At 32.5% G+C, this 27,167-nt stretch overlaps 2 protein-coding genes across 2 annotated transcripts; both read right to left on the reverse strand.

Annotated features, from left to right (window-relative positions):
- Positions 1-4,098: 4,098 nt before the first annotated feature.
- On the reverse strand, positions 4,099-7,560 carry LOC110683076 (cytokinin dehydrogenase 3-like). Its single transcript, XM_021859421.1, has 5 exons — positions 6,859-7,560; positions 6,354-6,481; positions 5,332-5,625; positions 4,956-5,224; positions 4,099-4,715 (listed from the first exon to the last, which is right to left on the reverse strand). The coding sequence occupies exons 1-5, from the start codon at positions 7,529-7,531 to the stop codon at positions 4,388-4,390; spliced, it is 1,692 nt and encodes a 563-aa protein (XP_021715113.1). The 5' UTR covers positions 7,532-7,560; the 3' UTR covers positions 4,099-4,387.
- An 11,856-nt stretch (positions 7,561-19,416) lies between these two features.
- Positions 19,417-26,149, reverse strand: LOC110683077 (translation machinery-associated protein 22-like). Its single transcript, XM_021859422.1, has 7 exons — positions 25,845-26,149; positions 25,444-25,506; positions 23,854-23,918; positions 21,316-21,397; positions 20,448-20,515; positions 20,275-20,358; positions 19,417-19,846 (listed from the first exon to the last, which is right to left on the reverse strand). Exons 1-7 carry the CDS (start codon positions 25,990-25,992, stop codon positions 19,790-19,792), a joined length of 567 nt encoding a protein of 188 aa, XP_021715114.1. The 5' UTR covers positions 25,993-26,149; the 3' UTR covers positions 19,417-19,789.
- Between the last annotated feature and the right edge of the window lie 1,018 nt (positions 26,150-27,167).

A 27,167-nucleotide genomic window follows, 5' to 3' on the forward strand; every position in this document is an offset into this window, starting at 1 on the left:
GCATCTGTTACAGCTGTCCAAACTATAATTAGTTAACAGCTATTAGGATCTCCCTTTTTAGCACAAAAACTACCATACAACAGGACCAAAAAATCAGCATAGAAGAAAACTATACAAACTTGAAAACAATTTGATATGGGTTATTAGGATCTACATGTTTAGCACAAACCTGATCCGGACCGGAACCGGAAACTTATCCGATGGAATTGATTGTGCTAGTGTGACTACGTATGTAATTGATCCTTTGTAATTCCATTATTAGAATTCTGCGTTTCTTTTGATATGCATTCACAATTGTTTCCTTCTCTGTATAATAGGGTTTGATGTAACAGAGATTTCAGAGGATAGCCAAGAAGATCTTAAGGGATTGGATGCCTCGGCGTTACATATTGCAAATCTATTGTCAACAGAGCCTGCTGATGGTAACAGTCTGAACTTTGCACAGCTAGAATATATTTAGCAATAATATGATAAAACTTTATGACAACAATAAGTTTATAATAGCTTAATTATTTTTATTTACTAGTGTATTCCAACCAGAATACAATACAAATGTTTGTGAGTTTCATTTTACACCTTCTGTTAAACTGATTGCTTTTTCAAACAGTTAAACTTGGTATTGGAGGATTTAGTATGGGTGCTGCTGTTGGTCTCTACTCAGCATCCTGCTTCGCTGTTGGGAAATACGCGAATGGAAACTTCTATCCAATCAATTTGAGGGCAATAGTTGGACTTAGTGGTTGGCTTCTAGGTGCAAGGTATACTAAAGATTTCCTGATACTCTATTTACCCATATATAGAGCATGCAACTAATGTTTTTTCATTGTTCTGATCAAAAACAAGTTTTTGTTTCTCAATTGATGTTCATTGTTCCAGGAGGGCCGCGTCCTTGCCAATTTTCCTCTGTCATGGAAAATGTAAGTCCTTCTGTACCTTTTCTCCTTCATACTTCAGTTCAGAGACAAGCAGTCTCGGCATTTTAATTATATAAACAGTATGTTAATAACTCGGCTATACACTTGAACCTTATCATTCTAAACTTCACATGACAAGTATGAGAATTCTTGTATGATGTTGCATTTTCTTTGAGGTGAAACGTGTGTGTAATGAACATCGATTTGCCTCATCCTTCAATCGTATTTTGGGCAGTCATAGCGAATGATGCATAAAGCACTATTAACATTGCTGACAGTTACATACCATTGCTAACATCACCATTTTGCTCTTCCAGCTGATGAAGTAGTTGCATACAGATTCGGTGAGAAGTCTGCTCAAGCCTTGACTTCAGCTGGATTTCGAAATCTCACATTTAAAAACTTTGATGGGTATGTACAAGCCTCCATGTCTTTTGCAAAAACAACTGTTAATCACCTGCAGTCCATCTGTTTTACTGGTTTTTGCCTTGTTAATCTTTTCAATCGAAGAGGAATAATGTTTGGTCATACTGCAGGCTTGTCATTACACTATACCTTGGAGACAACAAGCTACCATTGCTGAAGTTTCAGATTTCTGCCAACTCATTCTTCTGATGCGCGCTGATGCTGAATAATGTCTGGTCTGCTGATGCGCGCTGCTTTCACTACTGTCTGCTGCAATCTTTTGTTACTGCTAGCTACTGCAATCTTTTGTTACTGCTAGCGGTCTAGTCTAGAGATCGAAGTTCATGACTTTATTTTTGTTTTGTTTATTAGATTACTTAGCCAAACAAAAAAAATTGGTGTTGATTGGATTTTTTGTAAGAAACTATTAAATTTTATCAATTCAAATTATTGGTGTTTCTTGGATTTTTTTTTGTAGTAGTTGTAATAATAACAATAATAATAACAAATGTTACCTATTAATGAATAAAGTGTTACATTAGCTTGCAAAAAGTGATACATAATGTCGAATAAAGTGCTACTATATGTCAAAAGATGATTGAAAAATGTTACCTAATAATCAACAAAGTGTTACATTAGATTGCAAAAGTGATACATAATGTCGGATAAAGTGATACATAATGTTTGAAAAATGTTACTAAAAATAAGTAAGTGTTACTTAAGAAATAAAAAGTAACACTTTAAAAATGATACTAATGATATAAAAAAGTGTTACATAAGAGGTTATATAGTAACACTTTGAAAAGTGTTACCATATGTTGTCCAAAGTGTTACATAAGACCTTAGGTAACAAGGGCGGATGTATCACCCACTAAAGTGTTACCTATTGTCTATAATAACACTTTTACCACTTTTTGTAACACTTTTTGGGTGTTACTTGAGGTTAGTTTTGTACTAGTGAAATTTAAATTAATGCTCTGCGAAATCTTATAAATGCGATATGAAATTAAATGAAATTGTACCTTTTTCAGGAGTATTTGAACTCGAAATTGATTCTATAGGTGAATCAGATTCTTCATGAATTATCATCATGTTGTTTGATTTCTCCATTGTGAATTTTTCGAGATTGAAGATTTGAATTCTCTGATATTTGAAGATTTGAATATAATTCTCTGAAATTTGAGGAAATGACGGTGCTCGAAATTTGAGGAAAATGACGAAATGAGAAATTTTCTTTATAAAATGTTGGCGCGCGGGCTTTGGTTGGGTTTCTCAGACCCGCGCCTTTTTGTTGGTGAGCCCGGTCTCACACAAAACTTTTTGTACTGATAATTCATGCTACTAAGCCATCAAAGTCGTCATTCTTTATGAATTATTGTACTTTCAAAGGCTTGACATTCTTGAATTTATTGACGTAGAAGATAACACTCCCTTAAATTAGCTTACTACATACCTTCAACGTACAACAAACCGTTATTTCACACCTAATATATGAATTTACTACCTCTTACAAATCATATAATGCTTCCTTTTTTTTACTCTCCCTACTTGATTTGATGAGCTATTTATTTCGTTTGACTATTTGCATATCACTTGTACTAGCTAATACTTCTATTCTACACATATTTCTTTTATTCACATGCACAGATGCACTGTATAAAGAAGTGTAGTTTTAAAAATATTTTTGAAATTAGATTTTCAGAGTAATCTTAGTTTGTTTTTTCAAAAAGTACATACATTTATCAATATAGCTTAAATTAAAATTTATTCCTTGTTTGCTTCGGTTTAAAAAATAATTCCCAAAATATTGTCCACCTAGGATCGGATATCATTTTAGTTTTTTTTTCTAAATTTTTTTAAAATAGTAAAACCGCTAACGTTATTAGCAGTTTAAAGAGTAAAACTGCAATCACTAATAGCGGTTCTTATTCTTTTAATAATTACACCCAATTCTTTTTTCCACCTCATTTCATTCTATCGACAAAAGTACGTAGTACTTTTTTTAGAAAAAAATAGAGCAGCATTAAAAAAAATAAAATTAAGCAACGTTAAAAAAAATCGACCACCATTGTCCTCTCCTCCATAGCGTTTCACGGCAACCACCAGCTTCGCACCATCGTAAACACGCTGTGTTGTGGCCTGGATTCCTTCCCCACCGCCTTTTCCGACCTTCAATTATGTTTACTATGTTATTTGGTTTACTTGGAGCATTATGCCTTGGATTTTTTATCTTGAGTAATTAAATTTGCTCGGGGGAATTAGGTTTAGATTTTTGAGTAATTAAAGTTGCTATGTTTTGGTGTACTTGGAGCATTATCAAGATGTGTTGTATGCCTTTTTCTTTTTGCAAGGTAATATAATAAGCATCAGTGGGTAGGGAATACTAGTTAATATAAGTGGCAGGGAGTACAGGCTAAAATCGCAAACTACATTAGGGCTTCCATTGAAGATAAAATCGCAATCTATGATATAGCGGTTATAAACTGTAAAACCGCTATCGTCGATTGCGGTTCTTGGTTGAAACAGGATTTTTTTTTAAAAAAAAAAAAAACTAGTTAACAAATCTACGTGGGCAATACTCCGGGAATTAGTTTATAAACCAATGCAAAGTGGGAAATAATTTTGGATTGAGCGGAAAACGTTCCATTTATTGAATTACAAACTGGTGTAAGTGCGTAATAGCCTTATACAGTAAGACATAGCGCGTTGTTATAATATTATGTGAGTACTCCGTACCAAGTTAATTCTATAACAGTATCTTAACCAATTTATTCACCTAGTGTGTGGTTTTTAAATAAGTACATTAAACCGCTTGTTTTATTAATAGTCTGCCTTTGAATAAGTACATCACGGTTAAAAAAAAACAAAGAGATATCCCTATATACTTTATTAATTCTCTCTTGTCTAAAAACTAGTTACAACAACAATTACATAACTATAATTACCTATAATCACTATCTATTGGCATATATTTGATCATCCATACTAGACAAAAAGGAGAGAATTTTCATAACAACTACAAAATATTCTATTTACAACGACTAAAGCTAAGGCATAATGCAAGTCTTCTACATGGACCTACTTCGATCTTCACCTTGGCCTACACTATTAAATATCTTTTGACCAGGTGACAGAATCATTTTTGGATCAAATGAATTCTTTCTTTGTTGAAATATTCTCCATTTTTTGTGTCCAAAATGACTTTCCCACTCTTTCTTTGTGGTATAATGAGGAAGATATTGCTTAATCTTAATACCATGTTCTTCACAATATTTTAATATCTCCTCATTTTTTCTCTCCAATGCTTCCCAATCATCAAAACCACTAGAATGCAGCAACCCTAGTGTGTAGAACACATCTTCTTCGGGTGTAACCGCGGACATCTTGTCATCCCACCTGCATTATAGGTACCCCGTCAAAAATCCGAGTTTAAAATGTTATGAATTTAATAATGATCACATTGTTGGTGTAATTTGAATTAGCAATGTGTAATTAATTAAGGGAGCATTCTCTTCAACTTTTAAAAAGTTTTAAGGCTAATGATGTCTGATATGTTCAAATCATATAAATTCAGGTGAAAAGAACGCACCCTAACATATGGATGATAAAGTTACTAAAATTACATGCGTGACATACTTGTTACGGTTCAATGGATAAAAGAGGATTGGTCCGGCTAAATCTGTGTTGTCCTTGGCAATGATGTTAGGAATAACATGATGAAGATCCTCAATCTGAGATTTTGGTATGAAGATATTAAGCCATGGATGTGGAACTTCCCACAGTCCTTTGGAATGAAGTTCTAGCTCTCCTTTTCGAACACGATTTAAGAACTCGACGAAAGATACATCCCTAGTGAAAATACATTCCGGAATATAATTTAGCCCCTCGAGTTGCTTCTTAAGTTCCTACATGTTCGTGTACCATAACATGTTAAACAAACACAAAAGGAAATCACGTACGTAATATATGATAAATTACGAGGGGTTGGAATAATGTAACAACTAATTATTACCTTATCCGTGTTGGTGTCATCATCGTGATCATAATAAAACTTTGCCACTTCTAAGAAGTAAAGTACACCATTAGGAACATTCAAAGAAGTAATTCTAGCTTGATCATTAGATGAAAAGAAAGAGGATCTCCAGTTATTTGGATCAGATTGTTGCAAAATAATAGAACCTTCAACATAGTTTAAACCATGATTGATGTTGATTAACTCTTGGTAATTTCCATAAAGTGAGATTAAGTGTTCTTGATCTCTAGTAAATGTTGAAAAATCATCATAAAGCATCCGGACCCATTTCACCTACAAAATTAATCAAACAATTAATTAAGTTAAACACAAATTAATTAATAAGATGACGATTGATGTAAAAGCACATGTTTAGACTACACTAAGATGGAAAAAGGTACAACAAAAGAGGTCCACCATTGTCATGGCTTTTCCAAGCTAAGTTTTAATTAATGTGTGCTTTGTATTTAATTACTTAGTACTATTAGTCTTGTGATTATTGTATGTACTTTGTAGGGAAGCAATAACATTCATAATAATTAGCCACATTATATATCATGTGAAACATTTATGTGACAGACCATTTCATAAGAGTAATTGATCAACATAAAAGGGAGGTTTTTAATGTCCTCTTTTTTGAGAGAAAATTAGCTCAAAGTCGGGAATTTGTTAAATCAAATCAAACTGTGCGACAAAGCTAAAATTTTTATTTTGATTGTAGATGAGGATAAAAAGATTAAATTATGGAAGAATAAATAAAGAAGAGGCCTAGGATGTCAACTAAGCGTCTCATCCTCCTCAGAGTTCACCATATATTTCCGACTCATATCACATGATTACATGGTAGAGAAGTATGTAAGTCATAATACTATAGAGCAATAAGAGCATGTACTAGATTCCCTAATGTTCACCACAAACATAATTTTGGTGCAACATCAAGTTGCATATGGTCGATAACGCGGACTACATTCAACAAATATAAAAGGAGTTTATGTATCAAATGTATAATTTAATTAAATTACCCTTTTTGGTGCTGCTTCTAGTCTAATTCTTGCTCTTGTAATAATTCCAAACTGTCCAAGTCCGCCTAAAACCGCATGAAATAACTCCGAATTCATCTTCTTTGAGCATGTGATTAATTCTCCTTTTCCTGAAACCAAATAAATTAAAGTAAATCTTCTATACCAAAGAAAAATGTAAAAAAAAGTTCATAAAAAAAATCTTGTAAGAAAAATTCATGGATTCAACTTTTTGATCTTAACTTTTATGAATTTAATAATCATCATAATTAATTATGTAAAACCCTTTTTTTTTTTTAAAAAAAAAATTCTATAAAATCCAAGTTTATTTACGGTATGACTTAAATAAAACTACTCCTTAAGTTCCTAGGAGCTTGAAGAATAAGTGTAGAATAATAAATATTCACAATCTCATATAATATTGTATAACACAAAGTTCAATTAGAAGTTTAGAAGAACATATAATTAGGTAGTAAAAAAATATTAGAGGAAGGATATGATAATATACCAGTAACAACATCCAATTCATGAACATTGTTTATCTGAGGACCGTAACGAAAAGTTTGACCACTAATCCCGGCATTTGATAGGGTTCCGCCAACACTAAGGTACAAATAGTCGGTCCACGAGACAGGTGCAACACCGTGGTCTAGTGTAGCATGTAACACATCAACCCAAAGTTGCTCACCACCAATATCAGCATAAAACCCTAGTAAAGGATCATGAGAAACCCTAATCCTATCATTATGATAATAATTATTATTCTTATCGTAATTACGATCAAAGTTGTTACGTGTAGGGATGCTCAAAGATGGCATGTCTATAACAACACCATTCTCAACCATGGCTTGTCCCCTACAAGAATGGCCTCGGCCTCGAGCCGCTACCTTAAAAGGGAAGGAATTGTTGTAAGAGAATTTGAGTAAGGAAACTATATCATCAACGGAAGATGGGTGTAACACGGCGGCCGGGTTCGTGTGGACTAGGTTGCCAAAATCAGTGGAAGCCATGGCTAGAGATGATTGGTCTAGGCTTAACCTAGAGGAAATGTCTAAACTTAAAAGATTAGGAGGAAGTAAATCAGTCCATAACCTTTGATTAACACCTATGATGGGTATTAAACGGCTGATTATGAATATTATGAAGAAGTAAGATAAATATGTGAGAGTAGTTTTTGCCATTTTTTTGACAAGAGAAAATGATGTTGAATTGTAGATGATGAATGAAAAAGAAAATAAGTGGAATTGGGAAATGATGTATTAGGAGATCTAGCTAAGCTCAGCTTGAGGTATATATACCCAAAAAAAATATATATATAATATAAAAAAGTTAAAATTAAAAAATTAATTAAAAGAGGTATGAAATAATGATATGTGGATGTAGTTATTTTCCTTTGTATTTATTTAATTTGTCCTTTGATAAATGGTTACTTTAAGACTTTTAGCTACCAATGGAACTTACCATGAAGAATAATGTTTGGTAATGTAGAGTATGTTGTATGTACAAAATCGAAGGGAGATGTGATATCAAGATCTCAAGTCAAGGGCACTTTCCTATGCAACTTCCTATAATAATAATTTTTTTTATAATATTTGATTTATTGCATTCACAATTTTGCAAATAGTTAGAAAAATATTATTACAAATTTGTCTAAATACACTCTACAAGTTTATTTAGCTTTAAAGAATTATTATAGACACAAAAAGAGTATGTGACAACATCTTATCATACATTCCCGACTACATATTTATGATCCTTTGTTAATCTAATTATATATCATTCCCCTCAAAAAAAAAAAAAAATCTAATTATATATCAATTTTTAACCAATTACTAATTTACTATCACTGATATGTTGCTAGTGTTTTTTTGTGTTAAATAACATTAAATTGTCATATTACTAATTTTGGCAAGATAGAGTTTATCACCAATTCACCATGGCTTTTATTACATTATTATATAATGTATGAAATTTACTACATATATCACACGTGTTGAGTTATTATTGAATTGTAAGAAGGTATTATAATATTCATTTTTCTTATCTTAATTGTACAAGTAATTAAGTCATGCCTTAGTAAACCGTAGTCAACTCAATCCTTTAAGTTCAATTTAAAAAACGCTTTTATACTGTTATACAATCCAAGAAGAAAAGTAGAGTTGGAATCAAAGAGAACCTTATTATTAGTATGCTTTATATATATTATATTACTAGTTTGCTACGTATAATTTAACCATTCATATGACACCTCAGGTCAACATGAGTCTACTAGTAGATATTGTCCTTTTTTAAGTCCTATGCAGCAAGAATTTACTTTGGTGCAGGACAGAAGTAATACCCAAAAGGCCTCTACTAGGTTGAGGTATCAACCACCACATAAGAATATATAGCTTCGTTCTCCTCAACTTCTGATGTGGAAACGTCATAGACACCTAAAACATTCAAGGATCAAGATTCGATCCTGCAACCTCTAGACACGGATATAAGGTGTTGTACCATATATCATGGTAACCATGATTTATTAAACTCATTCCTTCAGTTTCTTTACGTACACTTTTTATTTTTGTATGTTCCTTCAAGTTTGTCAATTGATAAATTCACTATAAAAAAAACACGCATTTACCGATGGATTCATTATTTACAATATCCCTCACAAAAGTACCAACATAAAAAAAAATTCAAATAAATTGTGTTTAATATTTTTTTTTTAACTAAAATACGTTATTTTGATAAAATAAGGATTCTTATTGGTGATCTAATTTTGATATATTTGATGAAAATAAGTGGCAATGAATAACTTTAAAGATGTGGGTTGGTGCCTTGGTGGTTTATATGTCGAAACGTAAGAGTGCATGACAAAAATTTATAGCATATATATGTCCCAACTATATATAACTGTACTTATGTAGTTATGCATGGTCATTAGTAGCTAGATAATAATAATAAGTGATGATCATATATAATTTTACTAGTACTATTTAAAATTTTGTAACCAGTTACTCTCTTCATCATTCACCTAGCTTAGCTAGGTTAACACTAATACTAATATTTATCTAATTATAACATGATTATGGATATATGTATAGTCTGAAAATTGAGTCTTAGGTTCATCCAATGTCCATCAAATGTCGACTCATTTTTAAATAAATATGTGAGAGCTTATAAGTAAAACGGGCAAGTAAAGTACGTAAATATACACATTTTAGGTCAAATGGATCAAGTAGAGTTGAACGAGGAGTTATTTGAATATTTCTTACCTATACTTAGATCAACTACCCTTCCATCAAGAAAGAGAAGAATAATTTGACTGTTAGGTGACACCAAGAAATACATTACTCCATAGATCGATAATTTCAAGTTTTGAGTGAAATAATTGTCAATCGTCATTGACATAAATATATTTTTGGACAAGTAAAATATATAACTCATTTGAACATACATAATCTTTCATGTGTCCCTCTATGCTCCTTAGAAGTGAGGACAAGGAAGAAAGTACGTCTAAATCCCTATCGCTAGATTAAAGAGTTTGGCTTAGTACGATTTGATCACATATATATAAGACATAAAAGATTACGATAGATATATAGCTAAGGGTCAAACCTTAGTATATAGTCTATATACCATCTATTATTCCATTAGACCAAATACTACTCAATACATACTTATAATTTTGAATGTCCCACAAAAATCACAATTTCAACAAGCTTTTATTATTCACATGCATGATCCATATCTAATGATAAAATCTGTAATCTAAATCCACTTGTTGTTCACTTCTTGAGTTCCAAACACTTTGCAAATTGCTATTAAGTAGATTAGTCAAGAAAATCTTGGTTAGACAGAGAAAGATCTTATTAAAGCGACAATGGCATGACCTAACTTAGTATAGATTTTTCCAAAGATATGAAAGGACGAAGCAATATTTAGCTTTTAAATTGTTATGCCAATTTTATTTTCTCACGTCATATGACTTTTTCAACTTCATATCAATTAGATCTTATATGCATATACATAAATAGAAACACTTTTTGCACACTTCTCTTACATATCTATGCAAAGATTTGAAAGATACTCCCAATAGATTTTCTTTCTTTATTTCTGTTATTATGTAGTACACCTTATAAAAAAGAATATGCCTTGGTTGGATATGAATATAGTATCAAAGGTAACATCGTACGTAGTAGCCAATAGGGTTAGGATCAAGTCGATCAACCTAAGAACTCGTGTACGTCATTATCCATTGTGTGAGTATCAGCGTAGCATTAGCATCGTGGTACCCGAGATGTAGGATTGAGATCTTGTGTACTTCATTATCTGCTGTGAGAGTATCAAAGGTAACATCATAGAACTCAAGAAATAGGATCAAGCTAGATCTTATGCACATCATTATCCGTTGTGAGTGTGTGACATACTATACACTAAAAATGAATACTAAATTGAATTAGGAACATTTTATGCACACTTTTCTAAACATAATTATGCAAAGATTCGAAAAGTAACATCCTATAGATTTTTTCTCTCTCTAATTAGTTATTACACGGTTAATGAAAAAAGTATAGGTAGCTTATAGAAAAGAGGGTTGGTATGTTGCCAAAGTATGGGTTTCAAAATTGAGTGGGCCAAATTGGGTATTATTACAACCCATCTTAAGGGATTATGAGAATCTTTGAAATGGGTACCATTATTATGATTTTATGCATCCAGCCTTGGTTTAGAGATTAAATTCATATACTATACATTGTTGTATATGTAAAGTGATGAAGAAGACATTTCCATCAAAGATTTTCTACATTCCATAGATTTTGTGTGCATTAATGCCTACATGCAAATCTATAAAGTTATGTTTATACCATGATCTCTTGACCCATCTAGTATATATCCTAGCATTAGTATATTGTGAATTAAGTTTTAATTATAATTATTGTTTCCCTAATCCTCTATATAATTGAAAAAGTAGAGTCACACAAAAAAGTATATTTAATTTATTTGAGGTTAGGTTTTGTTAACCTGAATTTAATTAACTTCGGTGAATAATCTATACCTAGATATGACATCATGTGAATAATGTATCTAGAAAATTATTTCAGTAACTTTAGACATTAAGTAAGGTGGAGATCGAGAACATAGATTTATCAATTTACAAATTCTTAAATGGACCTGGTTCACACTAATTTATTGTGGACCACTAATATTAGAGAAAGTATGGTTGTTTTATTAACAAAAAAAGGTCACTATAATTTTAAAAAAGTCACTATGTTGAAATAAAAATCATTTTGGTAATATATAGGCCTAAGTGGTTATTTTTGTAATGAAATATTTTATATACTGATCAATATGAATAATAAAGGCTACTATGCTAAAATTAGGGTAATAGCGTCGTATTTCAAGTTCACAATATTATTAAACGTTGTAGTAGTTTTAATAAAGGTTACTATGTTAAAAATAAGGTTACTATGTTAAAAATAATGGTCACTATGTTCAATATAATGTCAGTTGCGTGTGTATAGACCTTTGGTCCACAATAATATTATTGTGGATCAGGTCCACACAAGTCTTTTTGTTATCAATTAGCACTGTTTTTTGATAAATTGAAATTGCATAAATAAATAAAAAATCCCTTTATCCCAAAAAAGGGACAATACACTCATAGTACTAACAACAATTGGTTTGATATATACGATAATAATAAATTAAAGTACGGCAATAATATGATAATCAGGTTAGTTGCATTTTATATTGAAAATTAAAAAGATGTTACGGAGAATAATATTTAATATTTTAAAAATATCTCTTCTATTCAAAACCATACATCTAAAGTAATTAAGGCTAGTTTGTGCTAAATAATTTTCCCCACAAGAATAGTGTAAAATTATTCAAGGGTGTAAATTTTCTTTCTATATTCAACAATTGCCAACTTCATAATCAAGTAAAGACGAAAAGGTTGATTATTTATTTATTTATTTATTTATTTATTTTTAACCTATAAGATTTACCATATTTTAATAACATGCGTATGAAACATAAGGAAAACTGTGAGCAATGATCCTGTGCTTTAAGAAGCAACCTACGGCTGCTGCCAGCTAGCAATCTGGCATGATATCTCTAAATCCCTCGTGATTTGATGTTTAACCTAATTTCACCTCTCCCCAATTTCTGACAAGAATATTCTCAAAGAGTTTATGACCTAAAAATTACAATTACAATCTTGTCTCTTTTATTTGGGTATATAGTCAATCTCATTAGTCAATAGTGAATAATAGTACTACTCGTAATGAAATACTGAGTAAAATTATGTGTATTCTTAATTTATTATAAGGAATGTCCATACTCCAAACTTGTGTGTCCATGTTCGTTCATACTCCGTATTTTTTTTAGTTGAGGTTAGGTTGGGGTAATGAGTCTTTCAGTTTGATGGGCTAATTAAGTCAATCATAGGTTTAAGGTCAACTAACTTATTGTAAAAGTAGAAAATAAATAAATTTCAATTACATTAGGTTTAAACTTTATCAATTTTGTATTATATCGAAGTATATAATTTCTAGTAAGTTTGGGGCTAACGGGACCAGCTCTTGGCCTAACGGTGCGCCAATAGTTTACAATATGTTTCTATCAGCGATCACATCATTCCTCACACACTGATCTTATCACTCTTTCATAATTGAAGGAATATAATTCTAATCTAACGAACAATAGTTACTATTCTTACTAAACAATAATAATCATGTTTAAAACCATCTTATTAATTAAGCCAAATAGTTTTTAGATTGTTGACTAATATGTGTGGTATGAAATAGAAGGTCAATAAGAAATGTAATTGTAATTTTAATTTGTGTTGCTAGACGGGGGGATACATGAATACATCACCATTCACCAAGCTATAGTATTGTTTGAATGTAACGTTTTCCACCAACATAATTAACGTCCAAGATAGTTCAATTCAATGCATAGTTGAATTGATGGCTACTCTTTTGACGCATTTTCTTCTAGCTCTTAGCCGCCAAGATAACCCATGGGCAGAGCAATGAAAAAAGGGTTTTCATCGCTATTATTGTGAAGATTAAACCTAGAAGACGCTAGGCTCTCACTTTGCGTGTCTCCCTCCAAAACTTTGTTTTTCAATAGTTCAAATATGACAAGCGTAATAAACAAACTATATATTTTTAGTTGTGGACAAGGTCGGACTAGTGAAATTTGACGGGTCTCTAGAGAAATATCTAAATTAAATTAACACCAAGTTGATGAACATAACGTAAGTTTAAATATTGGGGTATGATCACCTACAATAATGTTGTTAAACCATTAACAACGAATGAGTTAACTACCAATAAGAGAAATTCAAGAACTTTTTTTTAGCTGGATTTTAGGTTAAGAATAGATTTAGGACGACAATTAATTAGCTGCTTGCGAATAAGGCAAGCAAATTAAAGGCAAAAGAGGCCGCACGTAGTTAAGACCATTACATCAATTACTATTACAAGACACAATGATGAAAGCTAGCTAAACAAGAGGGAACATACATAGCCACTTTCTACTAGTGTTCCGATTGAGCGTGTGTGTGTGAGCTAGGTTGTGTGCTGGATTCATGACTTAATTAGAATGTTAACAAAATTTTCTACGTCTAAAAAGTTGACATGCATTATTATTATGCTGTTTTCTCGACAAAAAGAAAGCCTCTCTATACTATAAATGATCACATCTAGCGTGCAAATAATGGTAGAAAAAAGAAGCTTTTAAGTTTAATTACCTCTATATGTTTGCTTAATGGAACTTTTTATCTATCAATAATTTGATCTTTTACTCACACGTGCATTTGTGTAAAATGGACTATCTCCATTTACATTATGATTATGCTGGGAAAGTTTTGTTGAATTTTCACCTATTAGTAATTATGATTATGAGGCTGAGTTATATGCAATTCTTGACGTACCAAGTACAACTTGAAATGTAAAAAAGATAAGAAAATAATAGAGCATTGATAGCATGCATAAATTATATGTCCGATATATACGAGTATATTTTTTTTAATGACATCAATTATAGTGTTGGATGTAATTAGTAAAACTTATTTCGTCAATTTTTTAGTTATAAAAATTAAAAGTAACATTTATGAAGCTTGAAGTATATGATGTTATGTGTCGTATGAATATGATAGATACATAGCTTAGTGACTTTCCATTTTTTTTTTTTTTTTTTTTTTTTTTGCGTTTTAATTAATACGAAGTAAGAAAGACGTACATTATTGGTGCATGTACAAGTTGGATGTTGCTCTCGGAAAATTATGTTTCATAGAGTGTTGTCAAACTGTCAATTGTACTAGTGACAATTGACATCTAAGCAAAACGAATTCATCATTTGTATTGGTCAAGATAGATTTTGATAGAAATATGTCCTACTTACTTCATCAAGAAATACTAACCACTATTTTTATATACCCTCCAAATTAGTTTGGGAACACCTCTCACAAATCTGTCAACCTAGCTACGCTGGTCAATGCTTGAGAGTAGAGAAGGGAGGTGAGAGAATTCCCCTATTCCTAAGCATATATAGTTGGTAGAGCTCGAATTGTGACATTAAATTTACAACTTACAAGGTGAGTTATTTTCCAATTTCACCAAGCTTGCTTGGTTATAATAGGAAAGTTTTAGTCGAAAAGATCATTCACATATACACTTGAGAAATAAATCAAGACATAAGACGAGAAACTTTTATGAGTTAAGGAATATGGGGATCATGCATGCAGTCGATGATATTTTATAAATCATACTTCGTAATTATATAATTCGTGTAAAAAGATAAATTTCCTTTACTAATAACGACTATAAATAAATACATAATCAACACAAATATATTCTCTATTGACTTTGTATTGCATAGTTTCTATCTTCATCACCTGTGCCATTTTTCAATATCAAACATTAATTTAGTTACTTATATGTATAAATATCAACTTTGATTTTGAGATGAATCTAACAAAATCTCACATAATTATTATATTATCAAAGATAATCAAGATTAAAAACATTGCAACTAAAATTAAGCTGAGGACGTATTAGACTATGGTGTACTAGCTAGGAGAATTAAACATAGAAAACGTTCAACACAACTAACTAGTAACTAGCTAGGGGAAGAAAAACATGCGTTGTTTTGACTCCTTTGTTAGTTTGAACATGGAAAACATTCAACACAACTAACCCGATTACATTGATCACTTTCTCTTTGAACTTTGAACATTCTCTTTCAAAGATGATTTTTTTGGTCTATTATAATCAATTATGAAAGGATAAGGTTTTGAGACTCATGAATTTTCACATGGGTGAATATCTTGCAAAATCTTCAAAATCCAATCAAATCATACATTAACTACTCGATTAATTTATTTCAAAACTTCAAAATCTAGTAAAAAATCTTGTAAAATCTAGTTTTATCAACATTTTGTTCGAGTATATTTAATATAAATCATATTCATTATTGTCTCTTGTAGGGTAATAGATAGCTTGTCTCAATGTCTCATACCTTATTAAGTTATGTAAATTCAAAAAAAAATAAAAAATAAAAAATAAAATTTAAATTAAATAATTTAAGTCATAATTCTTTTCAAAATTGGTTCAATTTGAATGGAAGCAATATTCATTCATTTTTAATTATATAGCACCGCCACCCCCCCCCCCCCCACCTTTTTTTTTTTTGAATAGATTTAGTACCTTAATTTGAGTACAATTACACTTGTATTTAAATATTGTTCTTGATAATATTCATAATCTACAACTCTGCAAGTAGCAAATAATTTATCTCTTTGAGTGGATGCATGCTAAAAGGAATGCGAACCATTGCCCTTCACCTTGTCTTTCGATATTTATTAAGTATGGTAAAACATTATCCTTATGATTTCCATATGTTCTCAGATGAATAGTACATTGAATGTATATACTAAGTACCAACTTTTCTTCAAAATAATATGTTTTTGTAAAATATTACTTCGTGAAAATATGACAATCTGGTATACATAAATAAATAAATAAATAAATAAAAAAACAATCCATAACAATTACTCCGTACTATGGTCTATGGTACTTGGTATTGTAGAACAAAGGAGTGTTATAAAATATCAATATCTTGAATTTTTATCGAACATTGTTTTTAATTTCAGTCTTCTTTTATCAATTGTTTGAAAATTCTTCCATATATCCAGGTGCACCTTGTTATAAAAGTTTTGCTCCTTGTCGTAGTACTTGACTACTCGTACAACAATTAAATTGACAAAAAAAAGTGCACATATTTTGATGTTAGGAGATTCAGTGCGAAAAATGCTGGTTTATGACATACATTGGCTTGTTACAGTCTGTCATCAATTCCATAAAAGAGAGGACATACAAATTAAAGAATCTGGTAAAATATATACGATGTCCTTTGTTCATACGCTGATTGAATTGCAGATTTTTAGAATCTTGGCCCAGGTGATCTCATAATAAGTTGAGAATTTTTGTTTTCATCTTTTAATTTGCTCCCATATCTAGTAAAGTAATGGATTTTGCTCAAATCGATAGTTTTATGTGCTAGAATTGATGTATAAATTGTCAGACAAAACACTAAAATAAATTTATTAAAAAAAAAAAACCTGTAAGACAAAACATCAAAGTTTTCCAAAATTTGAAGATATTTGATGTTATATGAAATTACTATTATAGTTGTAAATCGAGCTTGTTTAAACCTTTTTATTCAACAATAAACTTTTTCTTGTTTGATCTGAACATATTTGATTTTATTTTTCTTATCTCGGCCTATCCAAATTGCAAGTTGACCTTGAGTAACCCTTGGTTTCCTTATTGTCTAATGCGGAAAGATGTGAAATTAACCATAATTGTTAATGAACAGAGTAATTAACTAAAGAAAGCAAGATTTCAATCAAAATTTAAAGAAAAAAAAGGTGATATCTCACTAAGGCTTGTTTGAATGGTATACTTTGCTTGGTTTAAATTTTTAGAATTATTATTGTTATTGTTAAGGTGATACAGAAGCACTTTTGTCTATTCATAATCCATTGTTAGAATACTAATTGGTTGTTGGTATAGTGGTGATTGGAACTACATTTGGTAGGGAGGATCGTGTGTTCGAACCCCCGCAACAACAATTGGGAGGAGACTAAAACCTAACCACTCATAACTGATCCACAAATTCGGATTAACCCAAAGCGTAAACCGGGTGGAACACCAAAAAAAATTCATTGTTAGAATGGAATGAAAGGAGGGAAAAGAAGTGCGTGGACAATTTTGCTTTATTTTCTGCAAATGAGCAGAAACATTTGCTAATCTTCTGCATTCAAAAAAAAAAAAAAAAAAAAAGACTGCTCATTTTTACAAATAAAGTATTATTTATAATATAGAAGAAAAAAAAATAAAATTAATACCTGTAAATAAATTTCAAATTGTTCATTAAGCTACAAAATTTCACAGGCTCACAACATTAAAGAAGAAAAAAAGAAAAAATCAAAAGAGAAGTGGAGGGGGAAAAAAATTCAAACTTGAAATAGAATATTCTCATCAAGAAAGAAAAAGATTAGTCTTAGGAATTTAGAGGATGAAATAGGAGAACAAAGAGTCCTATTCGGGAATGAATTTATAGAAATAATATGGGTCTTATGAATTTTGTTAAATGACCATCTCAACTAAAAGTTTAAGCTTGACATTTGGCTACCTTAAGAGAGTTAAAGTTACTCCTGCCGTTTACCCGTGCTTGGTTGAATTTTTTTCACTTTGACATTGCACTGGCAGAAATCACATTGCTTTAACATCCGCATGGACCATCGCAATGCTTTGTTTTAATTAAACAGTCCGATTCCCCTTGTCCGTACCAAAGGTGACTGTTCGACGCTCGAGGAAGGCCCCCGAAGGGACCGTTCCCAGTCTGTCCCCCGGGCGGCACACGGTGACCCGCTCTCGCCACGAAAGCAGCTCGAGCAATCCGCCGACATCCGACGGGTTCGGGACTAGGACCCCCGTGCCCAGCCCTCAGAGCCAATCCTTTTCCCAAAGTTACAGATTCATTTTGCGACTTCCCTTGCCTACATTGTTCCATTGACCAGAGGCTGTTGATAAAGTATATAAACCGATCCTGGGCTTCAACCGGTTGAGTTGGTCCTATAACATGATATAAGAGCCAACTTGACACAAATGTCACGGGATCGAATCTCATCCACCCCCACTTTCAAGTGGAATATTGAGCATTGGGTATGAAAATGGCCCATGTTGCATCCACACTTCAAGTCCAACGAACTCTCGTATGAGGGGGCGTGATAGAGTATAAAAACATATTCCTAAGCTTATGGTTGAGTTGGTCCACTTTCAAAGTGGAATATTAAACGCTGGGTATAGTAGGGCCCATGCTACTTCCACACTTCAAACCCGATGGGCTCTCATAAGAGGAAGCGTGATAGAGTATATAAACCGATTTAAAGAGAGAAAATATGTCTTATGAATTTTGAGAGAGGAGAAGAAATATAGGTCTTTACTCTTTACTCTTATTGTATATATGAGGGGGAAAAAAAACATTTTACAAGTGAGCAAACAAAAAAATTTGCCCATTTCATATAAACGAGTAAATATGATAAAATAAATTATACCTAAGTTCAACCGGTGGTATGATTCAATTGCCCTATTACAACGCTGCGATTACCTTTTTCAACGATAAGGTCTATTGATTTGTTGTAACCATAAATGAATTAAGTCTAGTTTTCAAAGTCTATTAGAGATTTGTCACAGCTCACAAACTTGCAGGTGGATTATTTATTTATTTACAAACTACTACGTAAGTGATAAACCTTGTCTAACTTCATAAATTGTTGTTCATATACTATATGCTACTAATTTAACATAAACCATTCTATAAATCATCCTATATGCCTTGTAGTTGTACAACTTCATAAACCATTCTATATGCTACAAATTTAACATAATTACAGGCTAATAATACCAACCCATGAAAATTCACAACGAACAAGACCTAACATAATTCTGATGAATCCGATCATTTAGAAAGAAATGAGAGACGGTCACTTGGATTCAAGGTTAAGTTTTCTAGTTACAATCACAGTGGTATATAACTGTTATTGATGCAAACAAGTTGTACAAGGTTCAACAATTTTCAATATACCTCACAATAAAGATATAAAATAAAAAAAATAAGAAAAACTATTGCAGCTACTAGCATACATCTTTAAACAGATAGGATACTTGTTAAATATAATTCACCAAAAAAAGATGTAAAATTTGAACGTGAAATACAAGGGGGCAACTATCGCCGGAATACAAGGAAAAAGAAAAAAACAAACCTCCTGTGCAGATACCCCCACATGAACTACACTTGATTCCTGTTTTGCAAGGTACTAAGCATGTATTGAAGTAACAGCCCATTGAACTTCTCAGTTTCCCATCTCGCTTTCAGATTCAAGCTGCTGGAACCTTCTTTCCATCCTCGATGAAGAAAATTGAAGTTTCTGGTACCTGCAATACAGAAGAAAAAAATTAGATAAATGGAAAGGAAGGTAGAAATATTAATAGGGGAAATGCGCATAATGAAGAAAGTCTCACGATACCATTTTGAAACTGGTGCAACAAACAATGCGAGGTAATAACAGATTTATTTAGAAAGAGAAGACAACCAAGAAGATCACCAGGTGCAAAAAATTGAAATCAAAATGTTCAAAGGGAATAGGTATTGTTAAGGCACGAGAGCAAGGAAGGCATGTTAAGCCCACTCTAACACCAAAATGTTAAACATCCAATAATCGTTGCATGACTGATACCAAAAAAGAGCACAGAAATGAAAAGGTATAATTTCTATGAACTTGCATTGCCGCTCAGGCGCTCAGCATGCAACAAATTATAAGGTAAGAGCAAAACTAAGGAAGAATGGTTGAACAGTATATTACATCAGCCCAAGTGTCTGTAATAAAATCCACAATATCATAGGCTATATCCCCTTGAACATCAATTTGCTCCTTCTCCGTTGGTCCCTGAAATAGATCAGCCACAGGATTTAATTATTAAGTAGGTGAGCTCTGAGCAAGGCGAATAAATTATCTATCATTAAAAATCATATGACCTTAACAACGGACGCTCCAGTAGCAAACTTTTTCCCCAGCTTTTTTGAAGCATCACTGAGTTTGACACCTGAAAAATTCAACAAAATTAGCATACAGAACCCATACTGACAATGAATTAACTACTACTAAAAGCCAAAAAGAATCAAACACATAATAACAAACAGGTCAGCAAGATGAATCCATGTAATTGAATAAGTCTGATTCATGTTGAGTTTTGACTTTTGAAGCGAGATCATATGACAGTCATTAACATCTACCTAGATATTTTTGAAATTTTATTTATATATGTATAGGCGAGTATCTAGTTGGCAAAATTTGAACTAGCAGTTGGAAATATCAATGTACTAGAAAGCTAGGAATTGAAAAAATCTAAATAAAAGCAAGGACAGAAAAAGGTTATCTAATCAAAATTCTTCAACGATAGTTCTAATAAAATAAGCAATACAGATAAACATCATTAAACTATAGTAACACGCCAGTTATTGTTAGTTATAGGTGATCGAGTTAGTCAAGGGAGCTTCAACCTGTTTAACTTGCACATGAAATCACTCAATTGTAAATTGCATATGCAACAATATCTATTAACTATAGCTAAAATAAGCCATGCTAATATCATTGATTAACACATGTCAAGTTCTTATGAAAATAAATTCCCACCTAAACTATTTTTGACATCATCCTTTTTTCCCTATTTTTTCCTATTAAATAAATACTTCTTTCAAAAAAAATTATTTAATGAGATTATAACTACATTTTTCGAATAAAGAATAATGACTAGTATTTTAACCAAATAATACACTAGCTATTTAAATCGTCCAACACACGGGACTAATCTAGTTCAAGTAATATCCAAGCAGAAAATCTCACCAAAAAGTTCCAATCCTTTCACAGTAGTGATACATTTTCGTTTATTCCGTACAACCTTCTCAATAATAACTTCTTTCTTGTCCTACAAGCAAAAAAAAAATAGAGTTAGTGTGTTAATGCAAACCAAACTCAAAAACAAGCTGCACAACTCCACACCAGACCAATTGTAATAAAAAGAACAAGAATTGCTATTGTAAATATACAGCAGTGGCCCAAACTGGTGCTAACTTAATGACTGTAAAAAAAAGCATTAAAGGCAAATATCCTCAGAAAACAAGCACGAGATTCATCTACATGATTCTCTATTAGCTTAGACAAGCATCCACCTCCTACTTGAAGTTCATTTATCCAAGATACAAAAGTGCTCTATTTATTTAATACAGGCAAACACTTCACATGTGTGTTGTGTATATTGTAAGCATAGGAATTGAAAAGCTGAGCAATGTAAAAAATATAAGCTGTAGTCTTAGAAGAGTCAACCTAGCCTATAATCATAATCAACCACCATTTCATTTAAATATGTCTGCATCACCATCAATTGCATTATTGTGAATGGAGATCAAGAAAGGAGGGGTAAAGCCGGTAAGTACATATCTATGAAGCAAAGCTGGAAAAATAAAATCAAACTAAATATTTCATTCCTTCTCAAAGATTCAACGCTAGAATAAAGTGAAAGGAAAAGGCTTCTTCAAACATCAACCATAAGCAAGCAAGATATATTGAAAATTAAAGAAAAAACATTAAAACAGGTGCTAGTCTGCTAGATATTAAGAAGATTGCTTTCATAAGATTCATGGCCTGATAAAGGGCAAGGTCCATGGACAGATGGACTTCATCAAATCAAAGTATGAGCAGATAGCAGGAGAACAGTGGAGGAGAGAAGGAAGACAGCCACACACTAAAATTCAGAAGGACCAGCACAATAACACAAAATATTGCTGAATTCAGGCTTCTATCAGCTGTTGAGGTTAAGACAGGGAGAGTAAAGGACGAAGGGAGCAGAGAATAAGGGCCCTGGATATACACAGGTGAATACACTCTTCTACCCACAAGGAAATCCTTAACGAATTATATGAATGAATTGTTGGTTTCACAGATTAGGCCTTTAGTTAATAGATCTTGGTTCATCACATATAGCACCTACATTTGGGATTTTTGTTGATTGAGTCATCTAACTCATAAATTGATCCACAAGGTGTAGAAAGAAAACAATACCAAATTCATACATGCCCCTTCAGGGTTCGATCCGTACTCCAGATCATACCCAGACTTGGATAGTGTGGATAGACTTTACCTAACATAATTATACTTATGACAGGTCTTACTATCAAAATGGAAGAAAGGAGGGCAATGATGTAACTGTTAGGTGAGGTAAAGGCTGTGATAGGCAACGGCATTAACAATTCTCATAAGCCTCTCCCCTACAAAGGAGGACTAGAAGAATATTAAAAACTTTCCACTTGGAACATAGAGAATCAATAATCACCCACCCATCAATCTTACAATCTATAACAAAGTGGTATGTTTCCCTTTGTAACCCTCATCCCCTATTGTTATCGTTCAAAATAGGTAGTAATGTAGTATTATATATGGTGGTTCTTCAAAAGTTGATTGTTAGGTCCATGAAATCCCAAGACCCCAATCACCCTACGCCAACCAGATGAACACCCTTGACCAAAAATAGAGATATCATAGATGAAGATATACTGGGGAAGCCATTTGATTTGTTAACTGAAGCATGCATTTTAATTGAGGGGTCTATCTGAGCCAGTCAACATAACCAGAGGAAGGCATGAGGCTAATAGCTAAACCAAACTAATGCATTTCAAACATTGTAGATCTGATATGTGAGGAATCCAAATAAACCATAAACAAAAGGTAAAAACTATCAATTGGTAATTCATCCTTGACAGCAATTAGTAGGAAAAGCCATCATCCATTATTCTGTTCAGCTTCAAACAGATAGATAAACAAAATCTAACTCTTATATCTCCCACTACTGAATTCAACTAGGATTAGTTCTTCATGATGAATTGTTACAGCTTATTCTGTTTGCTTCAAGATAAACAAAACAACATGACTCATGTCCAATTCCCTTGCATCATAGGATATCCATACTCATTCACCACTCCAAAACTTAAGAAACATATAAAGAAACTCAAATAAATAAAATATGAGACATTATTTATAGTTTGTTCCAATGTTACCTAATTTTCTAGCATGAGATTTGGTGCAGGTTAGCAATACTTTATTTAATTGATATAGTGAGCCAAAAATTGCCAATTTGCTAGTATGATCTGCCTTTTTCAGTTTGCAATTCAGAAGGGTGGGGGGGGGGGGTATGGATAGATTAGGTAACAATGGTTCATCTTTATAGCATGTACAAAAAAATAATCTGAGCATGTTAGCCCCTCAGCCAATAAAGTTGTGTACCCAAAGAGATTTCATAGCTCATCATTGTATAGTTATAAAATCCATGTTACACGTAAGTAGCATCACTATTAAGAAATAAAATAAGGGTAAATTCTAATTTCTTACTTTCTTCTTCACTTTCCCGCCAGGAAGTCTTTTTACTTCTTCTGGTTGAGATGTTGAAGAGCCACCTGCACAAGCTAATCGAATAAGGAAATGTTGTAGACAAGAAATATCCTATATATCATTAAGGAAATACAATAGCATTTAATATACATCAATTTAGAGTGAATACTTATTAGTCACTTTTGGAATGATGCAAGAAACCAATATGCCAAAATATATAACTCAGGTTCACAAATCACATGGAAAAACAGTAAACTACTTGACGTGGTAAAAGTATGATAAGTGCTAAACATCCAGCAAATTGTTTTCGAAAGACCAAGAGTTTTCCATACATATCGTTATAAGTCAACAAAGCCTAATGTAATGTCAAAAATACATGACATATTCATATCTTTTATGGACAAATGCTCTTGCTTTCCAGGAAGAAAAGGGAATTTTAATGAGATCAATAAGTTTTTCAGAAATTTTGCTTTCAAACAAAGAGCAAAATTTAGCAACAGATAAAAAATTTTAATCGGGGATAATAACGATAACCAATAAAGAGGACAAGCAAAGTTCAAAATGAGAGAAAAAATTATTGCTTCCCAAAATGAACGCCCACTACACCTTTTATTTTATAAATTGAGGAAGAACAAAAGAGATGGCACTCTACTAACACACATTCTATGCCTATGTGCAGCAGCCATCAATTTGCACAGCCAAGCACTTTTAAAACCACCAATGAGAAATAGATGGCATTGGTACTCCTAGAATAAGTTGATCTCAAAGCTCAAGTTATGGGCTCTAGGGAGAGCCATGAGATGATTGCTCTAAATTATGCCCAAGAGCTTAGGGGGCACACTTCATATGTAAAGCTAGTGGAATCAGAATCGTTTGTTTCTTTCTTAGTTTCTTTCATTCAACTCCTAATCAGTTTCCTTGTCCTTACGAGAAGCTTCAATTGCGAATCCTGATAATAAGAAAGTGACTATTTCTGTTGAGTGTCTACATTGGGTATTGTAAATTTGATTATAGGTCAAACATGAGAAGAGTTGAGCCTTCATCACCGAGAATAAGGACCACATAAAAGAGGCTAAAGATAACCGAAATCTCAAACAAATACACAACATAGATGACAGGATGAAGTGCGCCTAACCAATCAAAGGGGGATAAATTTCATTACCAAATTTCTACCTACAAATCTACAATATTACAAATCCTCAAAATTTCATAGAAGTCCAAGCTATTGTATTTTGCACCAACACTGAGGTCTTGAACTGGTTATTCTATACTGTGACATCAAAGTGGATGCCCGAGAAAATTTGATGCCTTCGAATTCGGATATACTCGAGAAACCATATTTAAACTACACACTACACTCAAACCATAGAATACATCATACTTTATCACCATTCTATTAATTTACTACATAGGCTACATGAGCAGTCCAACAATGAGAAATTAAAATTACAAGTCACAAAAAAACTAGCATAAGATGCATTAATAGTCAAAAACCAACAGAGCAAATCAATGAGTACATTTAATAACAGATAAAACAGGAAAATTTATAACAATAGCTTCCACAACTAAGTAGCTTGGACAGTGTGTTACCAGCAGAAATTGAAGTGGACTGCATCTGATCAGATACCTTATCAACTTCATTGCCACCGCTCTCTGAATAATCACATTAAAGGGGAAAAAAAAAGACTATTAATTGACAATTAAAATAGACAGAACACAATCAATAACCTTTTTTTTTCTTTTATTTTATGAAAAATTGAAAACTTTATGCCCAGAATTTTCTGGGTTTTTTTTTTCTATTGCCAGAAATTAGATTATTGAAAAACACCCAGAATCAAAAGATTGAAACTTTCTGCTTACAATCAATGGGTTTTTGTGGGGTTTGTCAATAGCTAGAACATAATCAAATTTCAATTAAAAAAATACCCATTAATCGGAAGAACAATCAATTGGGGGCATTAAAAAAGATGGAATTAGAGAAAAATTACTACCTTTAATAAGATCAGGGTAGATATCAGGAGCATTTTGGATCAACCAGGGTTTGCATTTTTCAAATTCAGGTCCAAATTCACAGTATTCTGCAGGTAAACCACATACACCGCAGTATAAAACCTTCACTGCTTCTGGCTTCTCCGCCATTGAAAGTTTTCTCTCTCCTTTTCTGTGTGTGCGCGTAAAAAGAAGGAAGATGAGCGCAGAGGAATCTGGCAAAAATGGCTCTCTTTGTGTTGGGTTTGTGTTTTGCAAGCAATCACCAAAGTGGGTTCAACCGTTCAATGAAGAAGTGTTGGACTGTTGGTGCATCTTATACTTGCACACGTATTAAGGTTAAGGAATATGGATCCAGTCTTTTAAGTTGGCCGGTACGTAGAGTTGTCAAATCAGGTGTGTGATTTGAGCCAGGTTATATTGGATTCGGATTTTATCGGGTCATTTGAAATTTGATCATGTTATTATAAAATCGAGGACGGATTAGTTTTAGATATATATTTATCAGCATATTTAGGGAATAGAGATGTTAATAGGACGGGTTGGATGCGAATATTGGTCCCTCCTTCTTCATCCAATTATCCCTACCCCAAAACTATATCCTTATCTCGATCCCATTATTCTTGGTAGGTACAAATTTATATTTCGTATACCCTCTACCATACCGATTTTAAAATGAAATTTATCTCATCTCACCACCTACTTGGATATCCATCCACACCTAATACCCAGTTAGCCACCTTATTTGATCCATTTCTACTTTATTCTTCCCAAAATCCACCTCACCTGTCAAATGATGTTTTGATTTTAAAATTTTCAACTCATATATATACCTAAAAATAAAAGTATAATACATTGATATAGTTAGATTATATTGGCTTATATTGCTAAAATATATATATATTGTTATATCTTTAGGATACTTGTATGACATAAGAAACATTTATAAACTAGTAGAGTTTGGAATGAGTTGGAATGATTAGGTATGAGGGAGAGTCATTCTAAATTCCACACGTGCTCCACTTATGACGAGCACAATTTTCATTCTCATCCTTGTTCCATCAAGCCATCCCCCCACCAAACTTTCACCCATCCCCACCTAAATGGGTAGGTTTCCATTCGAAGCCACCCAACTGATATAACTTGGGGCAAAGAAACTGTAACCCTGTGGTTGCTTGTAAAAAAACAAAGTAACCCCTATAATATAGACCGTTAGACCAAGTAACCCCTCTAATACTGATCGAGTAACCCCTTAAATACTGAACGAGTTACACTGACGAAGTAACCCTTGTAACACTAACAAAGTAACCCATGATGGCTACCAC

This window comes from Chenopodium quinoa, unplaced genomic scaffold, assembly GCF_001683475.1.
Source record: "Chenopodium quinoa cultivar QQ74 unplaced genomic scaffold, ASM168347v1, whole genome shotgun sequence".
In the NCBI taxonomy this organism is placed as follows: Eukaryota; Viridiplantae; Streptophyta; class Magnoliopsida; order Caryophyllales; family Amaranthaceae; genus Chenopodium; species Chenopodium quinoa.